Source organism: Podarcis bocagei, assembly GCF_964188305.1.
Source record: "Podarcis bocagei genome assembly, chromosome: 4".
In the NCBI taxonomy this organism is placed as follows: domain Eukaryota; kingdom Metazoa; phylum Chordata; class Lepidosauria; order Squamata; family Lacertidae; genus Podarcis; species Podarcis bocagei.
Window position 1 is genome coordinate 63,527,884 of NC_138128.1, and position 21,894 is coordinate 63,549,777.

The 21,894-nt window shown below is 42.6% G+C and overlaps 1 protein-coding gene across 2 annotated transcripts in view; it reads left to right on the top strand.

The window, feature by feature from the left end:
- Positions 1–21,391, top strand: part of DPYSL4 (dihydropyrimidinase like 4) — a 29,523-nt gene extending 8,132 nt beyond the window's left edge. For both annotated transcript variants that reach the window (XM_081189483.1, XM_081189484.1), the window contains exons 2-14: positions 235–323; positions 1,172–1,356; positions 1,604–1,768; positions 4,649–4,710; positions 4,809–4,889; positions 8,004–8,072; positions 9,031–9,151; positions 9,953–10,109; positions 11,643–11,784; positions 13,152–13,322; positions 13,929–14,108; positions 17,826–17,997; positions 21,049–21,391. In XM_081189483.1, coding sequence (XP_081045609.1) covers positions 235–323; positions 1,172–1,356; positions 1,604–1,768; positions 4,649–4,710; positions 4,809–4,889; positions 8,004–8,072; positions 9,031–9,151; positions 9,953–10,109; positions 11,643–11,784; positions 13,152–13,322; positions 13,929–14,108; positions 17,826–17,997; positions 21,049–21,140 — 1,686 coding nt within the window. In that variant the 3' untranslated portion in view covers positions 21,141–21,391. The remainder of the gene's footprint in view (positions 1–234; positions 324–1,171; positions 1,357–1,603; positions 1,769–4,648; positions 4,711–4,808; positions 4,890–8,003; positions 8,073–9,030; positions 9,152–9,952; positions 10,110–11,642; positions 11,785–13,151; positions 13,323–13,928; positions 14,109–17,825; positions 17,998–21,048) is intronic.
- The last annotated feature ends 503 nt before the right edge of the window (positions 21,392–21,894 follow it).

A 21,894-nucleotide genomic window follows, 5' to 3' on the forward strand; every position in this document is an offset into this window, starting at 1 on the left:
GAATTTTTTGCTGCCTGTGTTGTTTGTATTACATTCTTTTGCATTTCTAGACAAAATAACATCAGCTGCTTTGCATGTCTTAGACAAAGTCCAAATCTCAGGTGTGATTTGAGACTAACACTCAGCTTGCACCAGGCATTTCTCCATAGTCTGCTTCTGAATGTATACCTAAAGTCACCTTTAATAAAATGTCTGGTTATCTTGGAAATCATTGTTTGTTTGCTTTTACATCAGAGTGACCGGCTGCTCATCAAAGGAGGAAAGATTGTCAACGATGATCAGTCATTTTATGCAGATATCTATGTAGAAGATGGCTTGATTAAGTAAGTTGCTGAAAAATATTTTGGAGTACAGTTTTATTTATTCCAGATATTTGTGTACAATTTGATCTACTTTCATTGCTCTCTGATACATTAATTACAGTATAAGCAAAGCATAGAGGAGACAGAATATAATTGTTGTTACACAACTACATGAAAGTAACACATTCAGTACTATGGTACACAGCACCTTTTGCCCACAGGGAATATGGATCAAAATTATTATTAATTATTTATTTTCTATATTGCTCTTCATCTGAGGATCACAGGGAATGCCCCCAAAGTAGATTGATTGACATCCATCTGTCTCGGGAGACAATTGAGGAGTGCACCTTTGGGGGGTTAAGTCAAACTGTTGGAAGGCTGCAAAAGAAGTATATCTATAGCTTAATCCTAAGGCTGTGCTCAGGTGGCACTTTCCTTTGCTCCCCGTTGAGTGCTAGAGCATTTAACTGTGAATGTAGAAAGCATTTCAGCAAGGAGAGTCTGGTAAGAAAACACATTTCCAAAAGTCGTGTTATGAGTGTCAGGAACACAGTGAGTTGATCTAGTTCAGGGGTAGTCAGTGTGGTCCCCTCCTGTAATTTTGGACCATAACTCTCTTTATCCTGATCATTGGCCATGTTGGCTGGTGCTGATGGGAGGTGTCGTCCACAGCATCTTCACTACCCCAGATCTCGTTACCAGTACTCGATTGCCATTTAAATGAATGGGATTTAAGTCATAATTTAATTGCTGGGATCTTAGCTGAATGAAATTAGTCTGGATCTGACCCAATATGTTGGATATCTGTATGCTGTTGTCCTCCTAGATTGAAACTTACAAGCAATCTCTTTTAATGTCATTTTCAGGCAAATTGGGGAAAACCTGGTTGTTCCTGGAGGTGTGAAAATTGTTGACGCTTACGGCCAGCTAGTTATGCCCGGTGGAATAGATGTCCACACTAGATTGCAGATGCCAGTGTTGGGAATGACCTCTGCTGATGACTTCTATCAAGGAACAAAAGCAGCTCTGGCAGGAGGGACCACCATGATACGTACGTAACGCTCTTACTGTGGACTGCATTCCTTTTGTTGTTAGTGCAGGAAAATCGGTCACTGAAAACCAGCATGACCAGATGTCAGGGATGATGGAAACTAGAGTCCAACAACACCTGGCATCTGGTCACACTGGTTGAGGCTGATGGGAGTTGGAGTTGAACAGCATCTTGAAGGGCTGCAGATACCCCACCCATATTAGGCAATTGAACCCTCATCATCCAATGAATGCATTTGTTTCTCCAGTTGACCATGTGTTCCCTGAATCTGGGTCAAACCTTCTGACCGCCTATGACCAGTGGAGGGAGTGTGCTGACAGTAAAGCATGTTGTGATTATTCTCTGCATATTGACATCACACGCTGGCATGAGAGCATCAAAGAAGAGCTGGAGGCTCTCGTCAAAGACAAAGGTAAGTGCAAAGATACGCTTCATAGAAAGTAACAAGTGGTTGGAGATTTACGACTGTCATAGCTTCCTAGTTGCAAAAAGACATGAATATTGCAACACTGGAAGGCAAAGATCCCGCCACATATAAACTGCTAGATTATGCAAAAGAGTGTTTTAGCTTGGGAGCAAATGATGTTTAATAGATGAGGGAAGCTTATTCTTTTTGACAAGATGTGTTTATCATTTTATGAATATGATGTCCTAACATGCAGTGTTTTTCCACCATTGGAAAACTCAGTTTTTGTGTTCTTTGATTACTGGAGATCATTTGTCCTCTAATGCAATATTTGGGAAGTATAAGTATTTTAAATGTTCTTTTTATTGTGCATATGTGTACACACATGCATATACACACATATATGCACACACATAAAAGTAAAGGGTCCAGTCGTGACCATTAGGTCCAGTCGTGACCGACTCTGGAGTTGCGGTGCTCATCTCGCTTTATTGGCCGAGGGAGCCGGCGTACAGCTTGCAGGTCATGTGGCCAGCATGACTAAGCCGCTTCTGGCGAACCAGAGCAGCACACGGAAATGCCGTTTACCTTCCCGCCGTGCTTTGACTTTGACATGCTTTTGAACTGCTAGGTTGGCAGGAGCAGGGACCGAGCAATGGGAGCTCACCCCATCGTGGGGATTCGAACTGCTGACCTTCTGATTGGCAAGTCCTAGGCTCTGTGGTTTAACCCACAGCGCCACCTGCGTCCCATACACACGCATAGGACAATGAAAATTAGTTAACCATCCGTAAAAAAACAAGCTTTCTTTTTTAAGCACAACAATATCCAGTGTTGTAGAGTAACATTCAATAGCATCCCACCTTAATATGATTTGACCCTTAGGTAGACATTGTTATAACTAGAATCCCCCACTCCCAATTCCAATATTTGATTAAGGTGCCGGCCATGACTTGGATGTGGAATACTTGAGAGGGCTTTTGGTATCCCATGCTATTGGGCTGCCCAAGTGGACCAAAACAAAACAAATAAAAATATCCATTCTGGGTGTTGCATTCAGGTTGCTTCTGAGAAGGTCCACCAGGTGAACATCTAGGCAACTACTTGAATGCTTCTGTCTTTCCTGCCACTTTTGAATTAGTATTGAATCAAATCTGCATAAAATCATTCCACTGTGGCAATGATAGTGGGAGAAAGAAGGATCCTGCAGGCATCTCACCCCCTTTGAATTCCAACCTTCATCTTGGTTTTTCCCCACACAGAGGGCCTTCTGGGAAGCCAGCTGAATCCTTCCAGATTAAATACATTGTGAAGCTAGGATAAGGCTATGCTATGGCTTTGATGTGGTTTCCCACTCAGGGAGTCAGAAATTTCACCCAAGAGCTACTTGGTCAGAACCTGCCCAGGCATCCCAGTGGGAAATTCCACACAGTCCTCATTGCAACAGGCTCCTTGTGGTGTGGAAGCCACTTCCATGTGGTTTGGTTCTAAACTGTAAGAGTGTGTGTGTGTGTGTGTGTGTGTGTGTGTGTGTGTGTGAGAGAGAGAGAGAGAGAGAGAGAGAGAGAGAGAGAACTGGGTGACAGTGTGAATGGGGTGACACTCTTGTGTTTCCCAAGGAATTGGCACTAGACCCATACGACCAGGAGCGTCTGCACAGCCACACTATTTCCTGCTATTCAGAATTGTTCTCTAGTGTTGGTTTACTATTAGTAAAGAGAACTAACAATTATTCCCATTCACGATTGTGTTGTGCCTGTAGAATGAGCACAGCTGGCCACATGGTCCATCACTGGCCACATGGTTGTTTCCATTAGTACGACTATACTCACTATTATTCAGTGTTCACAAAATCATGTGCCACGAGACCCACATAGTCCCACTCATCACACACACACGCCCTGCATCATGGGATTGCACCCTGGTGAAGGGGCCACTTGCTATAGGCCATGCTGCTGAAGGAGTTCACACTGAGTAGCCCCAGAAGAAAGTGGAAGGAAAATACCAAGCATTATCAGGAAGAGACTGGGAAACCTTGCAGGAAAATCATTTCCGGGGACACAGCGCACCATCTTTCAAAGAAACTGATGGTGAAATACAAGAGCCATAGCTCAGTGGTAGAACATATGTTTGCATGAAAAAGGTTGGGTTCACTGCCTGACATTCTCAGGTGAGGATAAGAAAGACTTCTGCTTGAAACCATGGCAAAGCACTGCCGCTCAGTGTAGAGGATACTGATGGTCTCACTCTGCATAAGGCAGCTTTGTATGTTCCTACAAAACTCAAAGTTAAAATTTTAAGTTAACCAATACATGGAATTGGGTTATCCAATCCAATGTCAGATTTCTCATGTTTATTTAAACATTGCAATAAATTCTAACAATATAATTGGAAACTGTCGGGGATTTTGGTTCAATTCTACAACCCAAGAAGTCATACAGAGAAATTAACATAGCTCAGCTTAATGCATGAACACAGCCTATTGCTCCAGATTGTCTCAAAAATAATTTGATAGGTTCAGAGCCTTGTGGTATATACCTGAGTGGTATGTAACTGCACACTGTGGTTCCTAACTAATTGCACTTTTGACATTGGTAAGAAAATGCATTAATGACAAGTGTTCACTTAGCATAGATGAGTAATTCAGAGTCATATCAGTGTATTTGACTTGACTGCTAAGAATGTTAAATCAGACACTTAGGATTCGATAGCATTTTCTTCTGAATAAGCAAGCTCATGGCTCACAGCATAGATTTTATTCAACATTTTTCAATTCAGATTCTAAGCCTTGATTAGTTTTGTATCTAAGCTGGCCACGCTATGCGGCTTGGTAACTGATGATCATCTTTCAGTAGCAATCATTAATTCTCTTCTGCTTTCATTAAGGTGTGAACTCCTTTCTTGTCTTCATGGCTTATAAAGACAAACTCCAGTGCACTGATGCTCAGGTAATATACATACAAGACGCAAACTATTGTTCAACTATGCTTTGGCTGAAAAACATAAGCATTATCAGACTTCACCATTTTTCTTTCTTTCCTGGCAGATGTATGAGATATTCAGTATTATTCGAGATCTGGGCGCCATTGCCCAAGTACATGCTGAAAACGGAGACATCATTGATGAGGTAGAGTATTTATTTATTTCATTTCACTTATGAATCACTGGCCATGAAGCACCCCAAAGCATTTAGCAATAAAAAAGTCAGCAATGAAAACAATTTCAAATCCAATGCAGTTAGAAGGGTGGTTGGAAAAGAAATGTCTTCAATAGGTGCTGAAAAGACTGTAAAGACAGTGCCTGTCTGATCTGTAATGGGCACAAGTTCCATGGGGCAGATGCCACCACACTAAAGGCCCTGTTCCTACATCATGTGGAATGAACTTCCTGATGAGATGGTATCCGCAGGAGACCCTCTTCTGCAGAGTCCGTTGATTGGTTGGGTGTATAAGGAGCGAGATGATCTTTTAGGTATCCTAAAAGGTATCCAATCCATCTGTAATACATTGAGGACAATGGCCTACAGTACAAGTTTGTACTTTATCTTAACTTATTCTGGATCAGGCTGTGTGTGTGTGTGTGTGAGAGAGAGAGAGAGAGAGAAATGGGACCAACAAAAAGTAGCATATGGCAGTGCATAGGAGCAGCCATATGGATTCAGAACAATGTACCCTCCAATCTTTGGGTACAGTGGTGCCCCGCAAGATGGAAAACTCGCTAGACAAAAGAGTTTTCCATTTTGGAGGTGCTTCGCAAAACGAATTTCCTATGGGCTTGCTTCGCAAGACGACAATGCCTTGCGAGTTCCTGCGGGTTGTTTTTTCCTCCCCCCCCCTTTTTTCTAAGCCGCTAAGCCGCTTATCAGCTGATCCGATCAGCAGATTAGCCGCTAATAGCGCTAATCCGCTAATCCGTCAATGGGCTTGCTTCGCAAGACGAAAAAACCGCTAGACGAAGAGAATCACAGAATGGATTCTTTTCGTCTTGCGAGGCACCACTGTACTTTTTCATGGCACTGCGGAAAATGATAGCATCTATATGCCACCTAGGCATTTGATAACATCTGTTTGTCACTAACTACATATGTCTTGAAGTTACAATTGTTAAAAAAAAACCCATACAAATACAAAAGTTTAAAACAGCAACAAAAGAGTAATGCAACTTTATTTGCTACAAGTGTTCATACTGCAAGATGATAAAGAGGATGAACCCTACCCTATCCAACTAAAAGATGAGCACCACAGCAGGCTAGAGTATCCTCATACCATGGGAACATGTGTGTGTTGTCCTTTCCATGTGTTTGCTGTGAGAAACATTGAACGTAGTTCGCCATGGGAAAGTGGCATATAAGTACGTGAAAACTATTAAGGATCTTCTATGGTAAACAGGTTTAAAGTAGTTTATGTGTGGTTGCTGGTGCTTGTGTCTCAACCTTGTGTATTTAAATGCCAGGCACCTGAAACCTCAGAGAGAGAAAGAGAGGTGTGTGTGTGCCCCACACCTGTATACACATACATACACACATACAACCAGGGAGGGATTGGGTTTGTGTTTCTTCCTTGTTCTGTTTTACAGAGATCCTTAATATTCACCCCCAGGGCATTCTTAAATTATCATCAGTTGAAAAGTTGGAAGCCCTTCTGAAGATATTGATCTGCTTGGGATTAGAGAATTTTTGTTCACATCCAGCATCATACTTTGATACAAAGCAGATAGGTATCACCAGAGCAGGTGGTTGTTTTTAGGGTTTTCAATATAGTTATTAAAAAACTATGAAGGGTGACCTTCAAGTGTATTTGCAGGCAAAGAACAAAGGCATGGAAATAAATGTCTCCAAAGCACTTCAAGGACAGAAAACATTTACCCTGGATTGCAAAAGATTAAATGCTCTTGAAATTACAATGTAGAGATTTACTGCCTGTCGGAATATAACTAGTTATTCAGAAGGCTTACTTACCGCTTTGCACAACAGTCTTCTGAGAAAGTGATTTGTAATCACTAAAATACCTCAATAACAATAAATTAAATCCAAGTCTAACCTTGACTTGGCCATTGTACTGCAGGCTCTGGTAGCTGCCAGATCGGATTATCACAATGTTCACTACAAGGAGCAGCTCTAGAAGTTACTTGGAAACTTCAGCTGGTCTAAAATGCAGTGGCAAGATTACTGGATAGGGTCCCACTTAGATCAAATACAACACCTATTTTCAAACAGCTGCATTTGTTTGCACACCCAATTTAAGGTGCTCATGTTAGTCTGAAAAGCCAACTCAGGTCCCAAATACCTGAAATACCACCTTCTTTCCCACAGACCTCCTTGGGTATTAAGGTCAGCAGAGGGGGTCCTCTTAGTTTTTCTGTATAAACAAACTTCATAATACAGCTTTCAGAAAACACTGAAGATGCTTATCTTTACCCTGGCCGTTGATTCCTGAGATGTGTATTTTTTTTCAGGACCCTATTTTATTTTATTTTTTAAAAAAATATGCATAGTGTAAAAGCTATAGACATAATGCATGGGTTCAACTTGTTTGTTGTACTAGCAGAAGCCAGCATGTGTCTCAATAGCACAACAGGACTTCTCTCCTCTCCTCTTTCATTGCCACCGTGCATTTCCCAAACCTCCCCAAATCTGGTCAGGAGAACTCCTAGAACAGTGCATGGAGGGAGGTGCGGAGAGATAATTCCTCCTGGCAATGCTTTTTGGGCTTGGTTGGTCAAATAGAAACATAAATTTGCTTTCCATGAGCCCAAATCCTTGGAGAAATTTTTTTGGACTGCATCAACACACTTCGTTTTGTTGTTGTTTTTAATGTGGATCATTGAGATGGAACAAGGATGTTAGAAAGATGGGTACTTATTATACATATTTAATCAGCTAGAATTATGTATCAGTATTCTATTTTTAAAAATTCTTCCTCTTTTGGCAACCTTGATATATTTCACTTGCCTTTTTTAAAGAATTGTTTCAGGAACACCCCTCTCCCTGCCATCACCCTAAGACAGGATAACAGTAGGATCTATGTTTAGGCTTGCCTTGTAAACTACCAAACAAAGAATTGCAGAAGGCAAATGGTTATGCTGCTGAGTTGCACATATAAATGAGGAAGTTAACTGCTCTAATTGTCACGGATAATAAATGGTTGTGGTGGTGTTTTTAAAAAGATAGCATTCTAAAGTTTCAAATTAGATTTTTGCACCTTTCATTTATTGCTTCTCCCATATTTCTTCATTTATTTAGGAACAAAAAAGACTTTTGGAGCTGGGGATTACTGGTCCAGAGGGTCACGTTCTCAGTCATCCAGAAGAGGTAATATTAAGTAGGTCCCCATAGAATTACTGTCAACTCTACTCAGTAAAATAAAATTGGGAAATACCATTGAGGGTTAAATTCACACGTGAAATCTCTTTTGCCGAGCCACGTTCAGACTTCACAAAGCCTTCCAAAGTCCCCTTTCGATAAGAGAGGGATGCCCACACTTAAGCACTGAATGTCACATGCAAGACATGATTGTAGAGCTAGCTACACCATTTTTGAATAAAATCCAGTAAGTGTTTTGCTGCAGTGAAATGAGCATCAACATAGATAAGATTAATGAAACTGTATCTTTCAGGGGTGGATTATAGGTTCTGCTCCAGATGTTGTTGGACTACAATTCCTATCAGTCTCAGCTAGCACAACTTAATGGTCGCAGACTTAGTTATAAGGGATGATACTCCACAACATCTGGAGGACACCATAATGACGATCCTGGTGTAGCTTATAGATTTTGACACTTGGTACTTTTGCAATCTGTAATGAGACTAAAAGGATGGTCTGTGTGTCATTATATAAACAACACCACTTCTGCTGAGTTTTTATTGTTCTGGATGGCACTCTTAGGTTGCTTGTTAGGCACTAAACCCCCTTCAACCCACCAGGAGTTGCTTCTGAATAAACATGCATACTCTTTCATTTATGTATTTATTTACTTTAAAAACCACATTTGAGTCTCTTCCAGTAATAATTATTGTCTGACTGAATTATTCATGTATTTGAAATCAGTCAATATCAGAGGAGACATAATGCTAACTTCCCCACATTTCCCTGTAACTGCAGTTTCCCTGTAAGTGCAGTTGTGAGTGGGGTAGACTTATGAAGAACAAGTAGAACAATCCATCATAACAGAATCCTAGCAGCCCTAGCTGTTGTTTAAGCTCTAGGCAAGCTACTTCAGATGAAGCAGACATTGTGAAGTAAGTATCTGACTGTGTTCATGCTTCCAAAGGTTGAAACGGAGGCTGTGTTCCGTGCCATTACAATAGCGAAACAAGCCAATTGCCCCTTATATGTCACAAAAGTCATGAGCAAGGGGGCTGCAGATGTCATCGCTCAAGCCAAGAGAAAAGGTAAGTCCTGTTTCACGCTTCCATACTGATGAGGACTTCCTGTCAAGTCAGCTGTGTTTGAACAGGGAAATTTAAATGCCCAGACATTTAAAATGATGGTACATAGCAGACATTTTTCTCCAGGAGATCAAGCAAGGACCGCTTCAGAATATCTTTCAGGCATAAACTTGACATTCTTTCATGTCGTTTGAGTATCCTTGGAGGTGACAAACCTCTGAAAGTGTTGCAGACAACGTCCTGTCCCGCTGTCAGAAAATCTTTGGTTGCATTCAGAAGCCTTAAGGTTAAGAAATGTCATCTTCTGTGAAAGGTCTTTTGCACGGTCTTGTCTTGAAAATCACTCTTGAGACAGGTTTGTCCCCAGTACTCTGTTCTCTTTCACAGTATCTAAACTGTATACCTGACATTCAACCACAGACACTGGAATTTACTAGCACAAGATTTCCCCCCCCCCAACATTTTGCCCCCATATTTTCGATTGGGAGCTGTGTACACACACACACACACACACACACACACACACACACACACACACACATATATGCGCATATCTAAACACCAGTCTCATCTCAAGGGATTCTCAAGTTAAGACCAGGGAAGGCAAATTTCTAACATTTGAATATATATGCAGATACAGCATGCTTGTTTGTTTCATATACATTTTCCTGCTTCCAAAGGGGTGTGCATATCACACATTTTTGTACCATAGCATGTTCCTGCTGGGGGGAGATGTGGGGCAGCTGCTTTTGATGGCAGCAATATGCATACTGCAGCGGTGGTGACTGTTGATTGTTTGTTCAGGCACAGTTGTGTATGGAGAGCCAATTACAGCCAGTCTTGCTACAGATGGCTCTCATTATTGGAGCAAGAACTGGGCCAAGGCTGCTGCCTTTGTGACATCTCCTCCCATTAGCCCAGATCCTACAACGCCTGATCATCTCACTTCCCTCTTAGCATGGTAAGTCCTCAAGGAAAGAATGACCTTTCTCTGGAAACACCAAATAACAGACTGCAGCTCAAATGTGATGGTTAGCATGAGAAGAGCTAGCGGCTCTCCTGGGATAAGAGTCCGGAAACCTCCTTATTTGGACCTGGTTTTCCCACTATGCCAATATTCCTTTCTCCATCTGGATTGCAACCATGGTGGAGAATGTCAGAGCTGCAGGCGTCTCTCCTCACCACAGATGCCAGGAGCCTCTTGAAGTTTTTATAGTCTTTATTTACAGTATTTACAATGGGTCATTAGCACATCATTCATCCATCAGAGTCATTCAGTTCAGATCTCTGTTGTGGCCTGCTTTTGCCCCTCCAACAGCTCATAAAATGGTGAAGTCTCCCGCCCCATAGTTCTGCCCTTCTCTTTACCACAGGCCTTCTCAAGGGGCAATCATAAATCCCCCCCCCTGATTCTGAGCCTGAGCTTAACCCCTGCGTTCCCGGTGAACTTTCCATCTCCCCAGCCCTTTCTGGGCTTATTCCAACTGCCCTCTCCTCATTGCCTCCCTCCCCCTCGGGCACCTCGTCCACATCTTCTGCTCCCAGGCCCCCCTCCCTCTGGGAAACTTGAGCCCTCTGGTTCATCCCTGACAGAGAATGTGTTCCTCTCATTTGCAGATGGATTTTTTTCTGGAAGCAAATAACCTGGGAATGAGAACTAAACTGGCGCAATATCCCACTATGGTTCCAGAAGTGGCTTTTGTGTCATATATAACTCAAGTGGAAATTAACAGTTAGGGGAAAGTTGTGAAAATGGAATAAACTGGAGCCTTTGAGTGGGACCTGGGAGGCCAGGGTTCGTGCCCCCAATCACCCATGAAGCTCACTGCCCTTGAAGCTACCCTACCTTACAGGGTTGTTGTGAGGATTAAATGGGGAGGGGGAGCTACTTGAGCTCTTGATAAGAAAAGTGAAATATAAATGTACTACTCATACTGTTTATTTAAAAAAAGTAGTGTGGCTTTATATGTTTCTTTCCCCCCATACCGTGGCTGCTAGCCCTGAATTCCTGGCAACTTTTTCTACCTTTTGCAACGTGGCTGAGGTTAGGAGTCACTGAATAGATTGGTATCTCCCCTCTTTGCATAGAGGCCAAAACACAGCTTCTCTCCCCCCCCCCTCCATTTTTTGTTTATAATTTAACTCACTGTGACATTCATCTTGTCACTTTATACTGTTGAAGTCAGTACAGTAAAAAATATGGCAGAGTCAAGGTTGATTATGAATATAAAGTTGACAGTCTTATTTCCTCTGCTGCCTCTATTCACCTCTGTTGTAACCTCTAAGGAATGATTTTGAAAATCCACTTTAAAGTTTTAAAGTTTAAAACAAAACTTTAAAGTTTTGTTAGCTGTTTCTTTTCAACTTACAACAAATCAAAATCACCCCAGATTTTCAGACTCAGTAGGAAAATATTGGATAAATTGGCTTATGCAACCAGCAAAGAGCACCCCCCCCTCCTTTTCACTCTTTGCTTGCCATTTGTTTTAATTAGTGGGGATCTTCAAGTGGTCGGCAGTGCTCACTGCACCTTCACCACAGCGCAGAAGGCCGTTGGAAAGGATAACTTCACCCTCATCCCAGAAGGAACAAATGGCATTGAAGAACGAATGTCGGTCATTTGGGAAAAGTGTGTGGTGAGTCAGTTCAGCAGAATCCAGTCTGCTCTGAGAAGCAAAGGATGCTGACATGGCTTGAAAGTGTTAGGTATCTCACTGCATTGTATTGGCTAAACCAGCAGTTTGCAGTGTACCTAATTTGCACTGCAGAAACACAAACAAAAACCCAGCTGCCCTTCAAAATTCACACTTCTCTGAGCTTTGCAATGCAGTTCTTCAGCTGAGTAATGTATACAAACATGCATACTCCAAAGTGTGCATAGAAATGCACATCTTAGTGAAAATAACCAAGAAAATGCACTATATTAGGGAGCATTGCTTTGCAAAAATGTGCACGTTAGGCAAAAATGCATATAAATTGCTTTGAGTGTTTGTTCTTTACAATCAAGCAATATATAAAAGTTATAAAATGAAATAAATATACAATGAGAAATTCACACTTCAATGCTGATAAATCTTCACGGGGACTTTAACAAACAAACAAACAGATGTGGAATTGTGCAGAATTGTGGAATTTAAGATTGAAAACAATGAGAAACGTGAGAGAAACGAAATGGAAAGATTTACCCATCCCTAAATAAGTGGCCATTGCTTTGCTATCGTAACATAAGAATCTATCATTTTAAGTGATATGGACTAGAGCAGCCTTTCTCAACCTGTGAGTCCCCAGATGTTGTTGGACTACAACTCCCATCACCCCTAGCTAGCAAGGCCAGAGCTCAGGGATGATGGGAGTTGTAATCCATCAACATCTGGTGACTCACAGGTTGAGAACCGCTGGACTAGAGGGACCTGTGGCCTTCCAGATATTGTTGGACTACAACACTCTTCATCCCTGACCATTGACTATGCCAAGTAGGGCTGATGGGAAACAGCTTCTGGAGGTCTGCAGCTTCTCCACCTCTGGGACAGAGTTCAGTGCTGAGTTTTATGAGCAGTCACCTCCTAATGCCATCAATAGGCATGTACCATCCCTACTGTCTATGTCACAGTAAGAATAGCTGTGTTGGATTGAACCACCTTGATCCACCTGGTTTAGCATCCTTTTTCCATCATTGGCCAGTTGGATTTTTCTGAGATGCTTACAAGCAGGACATGACAGTAGGCAGCCCTCCTTTTTCACTTGTTCCCAGTATCTTCAGTACTTCAAAGATAAGTAGTTTTTTTCTTCTCATACAAGCTGCAGTATGAATTACAAAGGAGCTCAGCAAGGGGGATAGATCTGGGATGAGATGACAGATTAAGGCCAGAGACTGTAATCTGTTTGCCTGAATTCAATACTTGTCAAATGAGCATGCTTTCCACACTCCAGTGGTCTATGGTTTTCAGATCTCTCTTTCTGAAATCCCTCTCTCCCTTCTTTCCCTCTTTCCCCCCATTTCCAGGCAACGGGGAAGATGGACGAAAATGAATTTGTAGCAGTGACCAGTACAAATCCAGCAAAGATTTTCAACTTCTACCCCAGGAAGGGACGGGTTGCTGTGGGTTCCGATGCTGACTTGGTGATTTGGAACCCAAAAGCTACAAAGATCATCTCTGCAAAAACTCACAACTTGGTAAAAGAAGAACTTGCTGCTTTTACTTTTCTTCAGCACATTAGAAGTTTCATCATTTATAATGTTGATTAATAATTAGCTGTGATAAAATGTAATCCAGCTAAGGTTGCCAGCTTGTTTTCCAGCTTTGCTTCTAACTGTGGTTTGATCTGCAGGCATTAGCAGGTGCTCATGTTTATCTCCCAAGTGATGAAAAGTGTCACTTACAAAATGCTGCAGTTCAAACTATTATTAACGCTTGCAAGCAGGTGAGGTAGAGCATTTTTTCCCTAGTCAGCTGACAACCTTAGATCCATCAAAGATTGAACATTAAATTTCAGTAGAGTTAGTAATGTGCTATGCAGCCAGATCCTATTTGTGTTTGCTTGCATGTAAGTTTCAGTAAGTGCCCTATGTATGCCTTGGAAGCTGTGCATGATCATCCAAAGCCACCTGGAGATTATGCACATTGACCAGGCCGTGGGTACCACTTCCTGTTTGTGTGCACATTTTCAGTTAGCATTTATGAACATTCCGCATCCAACCTACCATGGTGACCCTCTGACACTTACCTTTTGATATAATTTATCTTGAAGCTGATCAAGAATCTCTTGTTGGTTTTGCCAGAATGTAGAGTACAACATATTCGAAGGAACAGAATGTCACGGTGTCCCTACGGTGGTGATAAGCCAAGGGAAGGTTGTGCTGGAAGATGGGAACCTCTTTGTCACCCAGGGCATCGGCCGTTTCATCCCTCGAAAGACATTCCCTGATTTTGTTTACAAAAGGATAAAAGCAAGAAACAGGGTGAGAACATTTCTGTACATGAAACTCCTTCCTTCCCACTGCTGATGAAATGCTTCCTTGTCTCTTGGATGCAGTTGCAAAAACTGCTGATCGCAGGATCTGGAAAGAGCTGTTCAGTATGATCAGATCTACTGTGCAATATTTAAGCAGGTCTTTCTGGAATGTAGCTGTTAAGGCTTGAGAATGAAAACTGGCATATTTAGTAGCGGATTTTGATGGTTTTCGTATTGGGTGTTAAGCTTAGCTGATGGCTGAAAGTGAAAACTAGGTATGAGAGTTGGATTTCCTAAATGATTCCCTCTCACCTTATTGCTGCTTTCACCCTCATGCTGGACTTGCAGGGCCATAAGTGGATTGCAGCTGTGACCTGGAATCTCATATATAAGAGGGTTTTGAATAGTTAAGACAACTGATAAATCTCAGAGACAGAATTGGCACAGCTAGGCAGACATTTGGCCGGAGGCTGGGCATGTCAAAAAAAGTTCAGTCAGTGTTCAGCCAATGGGTCATAAACTGCCCTAGATATGTACAGACTGATCTAGGATAATCTGCATCCTCAAGTAGGAACTTCATGACAGTCAATGAATCCTCAGTTCCATGAGAAATACCTATACTTAAAAAAAAAAATCACTGTAGAATGATTGTATCTTGTAGCAAGTTCTCATCCTCTTCCGCTTCCTTTCAGGAGTCTAATCCTTCAAAATTCTAAGAATCATTATCCCTTGAGGTAGCATAGATGAGAACTAGGTAAACCTTGTGGTACCCTCCACAAATGTTTCCTACCTGTTGATCCTCACCAAGCTGTGTTCTTGCACACTTCCTCCTCTCCCTTTGCACCCAGCATGGGACAGGAGCCAGGAGTCCTTTCTCCTCTCCTGCCCTCAGACGCTCAGTTGCTTACTTTCTCCTTTGTAGAAACCATAGCTCATGGTTGTGTTTGGGCCATTTTGTCCTCTAAACCAGTTTTGCAAACTACCTTCAAACTATGGTTTGCAATCCTGGTTGGAAAGGAAAGTGCAAACCATAGTTTGCCCATTTAGACGTAATGGCAGCATTCAGTAACTGAAGTGAAATGCATCAGTAGATGAGGGAGTTTGCAGGCACAAGGCTCATTCCTGCGGTGACCAATCATGGTTTGTCAAATGGTACTTCTTATGGACAGAGGTGGACAGAAGGTACTCCTGCAGAATGGGACTGTGGCCCAGGAATGCCTTCAAGGACAACTAACCAAGTTGCCTGCTACCACTCTTTGTAGGACTCTTTCACTCTGTCCGCAGCATGAGGGCCATGTGGTCAGGAATTATATTGAGCATACAATGTCAGTAGCTGCATTACTACTGAAATTTCAAGCATCATAATAAGCATGAACAAGTGTGGCCTCCAACAGAATGTTTCAGGGTATCCTCCCTCCTAAAAACAGTGCTGTGGTGCAGGATTAGTCCTGGCAACCATTCCCCCCTCAAGCAGAACATTCTGCTCCTCCAGCCTCTGCTCTTTTAATCTATTTTTTTTTTCCATTTTCACTCTATAAGCTGTGGCTACTGAGCAGGATAAGTCCTCATTATGCTATTTTGTGGGGGAACTTTGCCCCCCAGAAGGGCTTTATAAAAAAAAAGTTTGTTCTGTGGCAAATCTGGGGTTCCCTGAGCATACTGATACCTCCCTCCTGTTTTTCAGTGACCTCATTTTGGCTGCAGCCTCATGGGCAGCTAAACCCCTGAATTCGCTGTTAGGAGCTGCAATGTTATGAATGGAGCAGACAGGTCATCTCAGGCCCAGTTTGGATATTGCAACTTGCCCCCCCCCATCCAATATTGATCAGGACTTCTGCATGGACTAGTTGACCCTTGTGGTCCCTTCAAACTCTACAATTCTATGATTCATTTAAACATTGCTTATTGTCAGGGTTGTCGCAGTTGACGTTATAGCAAACTGTTGCATGTACGTGGCATATGGTAAGGAGATAAATAGGTACCACTCCAGCAGGAAGGTAAACGGTGTTTCTGTGCGCTGCTCTAGTTTTGGTGGTCCATTGTGCCAGAAGCGGCTTAGTCATGCTGGCCACATGACCCAGAAAGACTGTCTGTGGACAAATGCCAGCTCCCTCAGCCTGTAAAGCGAGATGAGCGCCGCAACCCCAGAGTCATCTGTGACTGGACTTAACTGTCAGGGGTCAGGGGTCCTTTACCTTTACCTTTAAGGAGCATTTGAACGCAACTTCTTCTGTGTGCAATGCTGCCTTGGAGAAGACCTTTTAGTGGCCTGCATGAGTGAGTAGCAATGCCCCACCTGGTCCTTAGCTCCCTTTACATGCACAGTTGGGTGCTCACAATCTTCCAGCACACACATACCTCTGTGTCTGTGGGAAGGTTTCCTGCAAGAGAGCAGGTTGGTTGGTGGTAGGAACCTTCAGTGTATGGAGTGCACACATGGAAAGAAGTTGCTTCAGGGCCCTGGATGATACCCTTAACCTTCAGTAAATAAATGCTAAGATTTATGCACATTACCTACTTACTTGCTGGGTTGCCTGGAAAGTAGCTACCATTTTTTTATCCATAGGGAGCTATATATTGAGTCCTGGCTTTACCTGCCTCGTCAACCCTTTTCTTACTTTTTACACACATTTGGAAGGAGTGAAATGGGGTCGGGGGGGGGGAGGAAGAACCACTCATAACTCTGTCAGATTCTAGCCGGAAACACTTACAAGTCCTGTAGGCTACCAATCAAACTGTGTTTGCGTTGTACGCGAAAGATGCAGCGCCCTCTGTCATTTTTAATTATCCCAGGAATGAAGTTCTCAACAAAACATACACTTCCATTTAGGCTGAGCTGGAGGTTTGCAAACTCACCCATAATTGGGCTCCAAATAGGGCAGTCAATGATTGCTCGTGATGGTAATTCATTTGGGCAGTTGCCTTTGATACTCAAGGCGCTTATTCCGATTGTCTACATTCCCCTCCTTGCCCTCCTGTCTAACAATAACTTCCTGGAAAGCAAGCATTAACACAGAACGGAAGAGTATCAGAAGAGCCCTGCTGGATAATCTAGTCCGGCATCCTGTTGTTCAAGATGCCTGTGGGAAGCCCAAAACTGGGACACGAGTACAATGACCCCTTCGTAGTTGTTCCCCAGCAACTGGCAGCATATTGCCATCATGACTCGTAGCTATGGAGAGCCTCCATGAATGTGTCTAACCTCCTTTTAAAGCGAAGTCCACAGCCCTTGCCACTTCTTGTGACGAATTTTATAGCTTAACTGTGCATTATCATCGGCAGCACTATAAAATATGTCTATGTTTGTGTCAGTCTGGGTATATAACCATCTGCAATGTAAACAACGAAGCAGAAATGCTTCTTCAAAATGCAAAACGCTTCCTCTTTAAAAGGTCTCTTGTGACAGCATTTCTGTGCCTATGCCCAAGGCCAAACCATTACTTACTTCTAGCTAACTTCTAGCATGTTTGAATGATACTCCTCAGAGGAAGAGTAGCTCTAGCTAACTTCTTGTAATAATGTTTTGTCTTGCTCCGTTGAGTTCTGTCCCATTACAAGGAGAAAGGGCGAGACAGCTGTGCTGAGAACACCTGGTCAGGAGAAAATAATAATACCACTAACATTGTTTTAATGACAACCATCAAACATTTGGTCATGAATATACCCCAAGGAAAACCAGCAAACATTCAGTCAACTGTGATTCTCCCTCTTACTTTTTTTATAGCTTGCAGAAATTCATGGTGTTCCTCGTGGGCTTTATGACGGACCAGTTCACGATGTCATCGTAACTGCTAAAGCTGTGGCCCCAACTCCTACCTCAAGAATAGCTACCTGTTCAGGCAAAATACAAGTTCCTCCCATCCGTAACCTACATCAGTCAGGCTTCAGCCTGTCTGGTAAGTTGATTTTCTTTTTTAAGGGGGTGGTACAAAATAAACAGCAAATTCACCTGGATAAAGAGAATGCTGACTTAAAGGGAAGCTCCCATTTTGTTGACACATTAACCAAGATCTGTGTCACAACCTGAAGCCCATGCCAGATTTATAGTAGTGGTATCTGTACTAGAATTTAGGGGTTGTGTTTTCTGCTGTTGCTACATGCTAGGCATGAAATAAGATTTGAATTAGTGACTGAACTGATGTGACTGCATCTTAAACGCTTCATTTGGCATGGCTATGTGGCCTTTTAAGGTGACCTGTTGCTGTTTTTATTAATCTCACACTTTGGTACCCAAGACTAAGGGCACCTGCAATGGTGCACAAGCACTTTATCTGCTGCAAGCTTATCTGCATTCTCTGTACTACGGTGGGAGCCTAGCAATGCCTTTTCGTGGGCATGCATCAAGGTCCAGTCACATCAGTGGGTTGCATGGTCAGTCTGTGGCCTAGTACTGTCACTTGGGTATGGACTTGCATCCTGTGGCTCCTGCCAGGTTGTTGGGCCCTAGTAACATGACACTCCAGTTTGTGGACCGTTACTCACTTTGCAAAATTCAATTTTTGAAGGCAAGTTCCTTGTTCAACGGGACGCGGTTGGCGCTGTGGGTTAAACCACAGAGCCTAGGACTTGCTGATCAGAAGGTCGGCGGTTCGAATCTCCATGACAGGGTGAGCTCCCATTGCTCGGTCCCTGCTCCTGCCAACCTAGCAGTTTGAAAGCACGTCAAAGTGCAAGTAGATAAATAGGTACTGCTCCAGCGGGAAGGTAAATGGCATTTCCGTGCACTGCTCTGGTTCGCCAGAAGTGGCTTAGTCATGCTGGCCACATGACCCAGAAGCTGTACGCCGGCTCCCTTGGCCAATAAAGCGAGATGAGCACTGCAACCCCAGAGTCGGCCACGACTGGACCTAACTTACTTTTACCTTTACTTTTACCTTTACCTTGTTCAACAGTTTTCCTTTGCACCTCATTGACTCAGGTGCTGTGCTGCTGTTGCCAAAAATAGCATTCATTGAATGGTAGCTTCATGCCTGCTTGGAGAATGTTTAAGACGGGTCGGCAAAGTTTTTGTGGCTTGTGCCGGTTTATGGTCCGGCAGACGCCGCGGTGGGCCGGAGTGTGTGCGCACGCATGCACACATGGACAAATGCTATTTCTGGTGCTCCTTCCGGTGCAGAGGAGGCACGCGCAGCTTCTCATTGGCTGCAGGAGCTTCCTGCAGCCAATGGGAAGCCGGTTAGTGTCGCGGAAGCCGGTCCCTGCTCTGCTCCATGCCAGTTTAGCACGGGAGCTGACCGAGCGGGCAGCAGGGGTCCCCGAGTGGGCAGTGGGGGTCTATGGGCCAGTTAAACAACCCCCATGGGCCACTTCTGGCCAATGGGCCTTAGGTTGCCAACCCCTGGTTTAAGCCCCCTTTCCAAATGGGCTTGCTTACTAGCTTACTCGGAATGTACCACCCTTGGCGCGCAAGGGGTGGTACAAATGGAGCACTGGATGCAGCACTCCGTCGCCATGGTTGTATGACAACCATGAGAGGGTAGGAGAAGTCAGTGTCTCCTCCAGAAGGGCATCAGTTAGCACTAAGAGAGGGAGGGAACAGGGTGGGGCTGCCCATTGCATGTTCCACACTTGGAGATCACCTATCACTCTTGGGCTTGGGACAAGGAAGGGGTCCTTGAATGTACATTTGTGATATGGAAGCAGCTGGATATGTGGGGTGAGGAAGTTTTTTCAGCCCAGGCCCACATCCTCTGGGGTCCACACACCAGAGTTGGATGGGACAGGGCTGGAGGCAGAAGTGGGTAGAGTAATGAATGTAAATTTAAATTTTGTACAATAGCTTAGTTTCTCCACACACTTACACATCCCTCTATATCCTCTGGGAAAACGAGAGGCATTGTCAGGGATACGTTATTAGCAGGCAAAGTACTCAAGGAGGGAGCAAAGCAGGGTTAGTAGAGAATGTGGTCTGGGGAGATTCCTAAGGGCCAAGTGGGGAGGATGGGGGCTGCATTTGGCCCCTAGACTTGAGGTTCCCTGCCCTCTGGCTTAAGTAGCACTTGTTCATCCTGAAGATTAAAAGCCTGCGATTTGGACAAAAGAGGACCTTCAGTGGCAACCACTATCACTCCCTAGATTTTAGAAAGTGTATTACCTTTTAATCTCTGTGTGCTGCTTAGAGCATTTTGGGTGCTTCATAAGTCATAAACAGTAATAATACATTTCCTTTGATCAGTGATGTCATTATTCATTCCAGCATGCTGTAATTATTTTGGATCACATTTTATTTTAACTCGATCCAAGTGTGAAACTCTAGAAGTGTTTAATCTTCTTTTAATCCTAAATGCTTAGCTATTAAGAGCTGTTCGAAAATACCTTTGGACATGGTCCAGACAGTTAAGTACTTTCAGACCTTATTAATTTCAATGGGGGAACTGAAGCGCAAACATAAATCTCATCTGCTGAAATTAACGTGCCTTTAGAAGTGCTTAGAGTCTGCCCCCTTCATTTCCTTATGTTCTTATAAAGGAGTATAAGATTTCCTATCTTTAGGAATTAGCATATTATGGTTCAGTTTTCAAAGGGCATGATTCCAATGATACATGGCAAAATTCTCCATGATAAAATTTTCATGATAAATGATTGTGCAGTAATAAATGTAAAAGAAAATAAAACAAAAGAAGATAAAACATAATATATAATTTAATATAATATAATATAATATAATAATATAATATAATATAATATAATATAATATAATATAATATAATAATTATAATATAATATAATATAATATAATATAATATAATATAATATAATATAATATAATATAATATACTTGATTTACATGTACACATTCCATTTCCTGTGTCAGCATGAACGAATCTCCATAGACATACTCTCTTAACAATCATGTGGTGCTCATAATAAGGCGGTGTTGTATTAATGAACGCATTTCTTGATTTACTTATTTGTAAGTATTCCATTGTGTGCCATTTTTCTTTTAGGATCTCAAGCCGATGACCATGTTGCAAGACGTACTGCACAGAAAATTATTGCTCCCCCGGGTGGACGCTCCAATATTACATCTCTGTCATAATGATTCAATATTTGATCCATATGCAGACATAACTGTGATTAGATCTGACTGGGCATGATCAGGCACATTCAGGCTGCAATCCTACACCCATTTACTTGAGTGTAAGCCCCATTGAACTTGATGAGAGTTACTTTGGAGTCGATGTGTGTAGGAGTGCACTGTCAGAAACACTTTTAAGTCCCATTGCGTGAATCATAGCCTACTGAAATCAGTGGCACTTGCCCTCTTTCCCCCCTGCTGGGACAGATAGTTTGTAGTTTGCCTTGCCTACACTCCCCAAGCACCTCTTGCATCACAAACGGTAGTCTGTGATCCTTAAGAATAACCTTTTTAAAAGTGACCATGTGGATATTTAACACTGCCAAATTAAAGGGCTTGGATGGGAGTGCACATCCCAGGAATATGAAAACGATTTGCCTTCTTACTCAGGATAAAATTCCCCACCGTTTCTTCTTTCAGTGGAAAATGAGTGCACCCCTCCCCAGTGTATAGATTTTGTCAACTGTTTTAAATATATCCTCCAATTTTCAGCAAATCTCCAGAGACATGCATGTGACCTTCTAGTGAAGTACTTTTAAATTCTGTTCAGCTGAACTGCTAGTTGTGCACTAAGTTACAACCAAGGCATAACTGAATACTTGTTTCAATTTTGAGGCTTTCTATCAATAATCTCTGCTCTTTCTACAAAAATAGTTTTTACTGGGAAGGAATCCTTGTGCTATTTTAACACAAGCAGCTTATTCCTATATTTCCT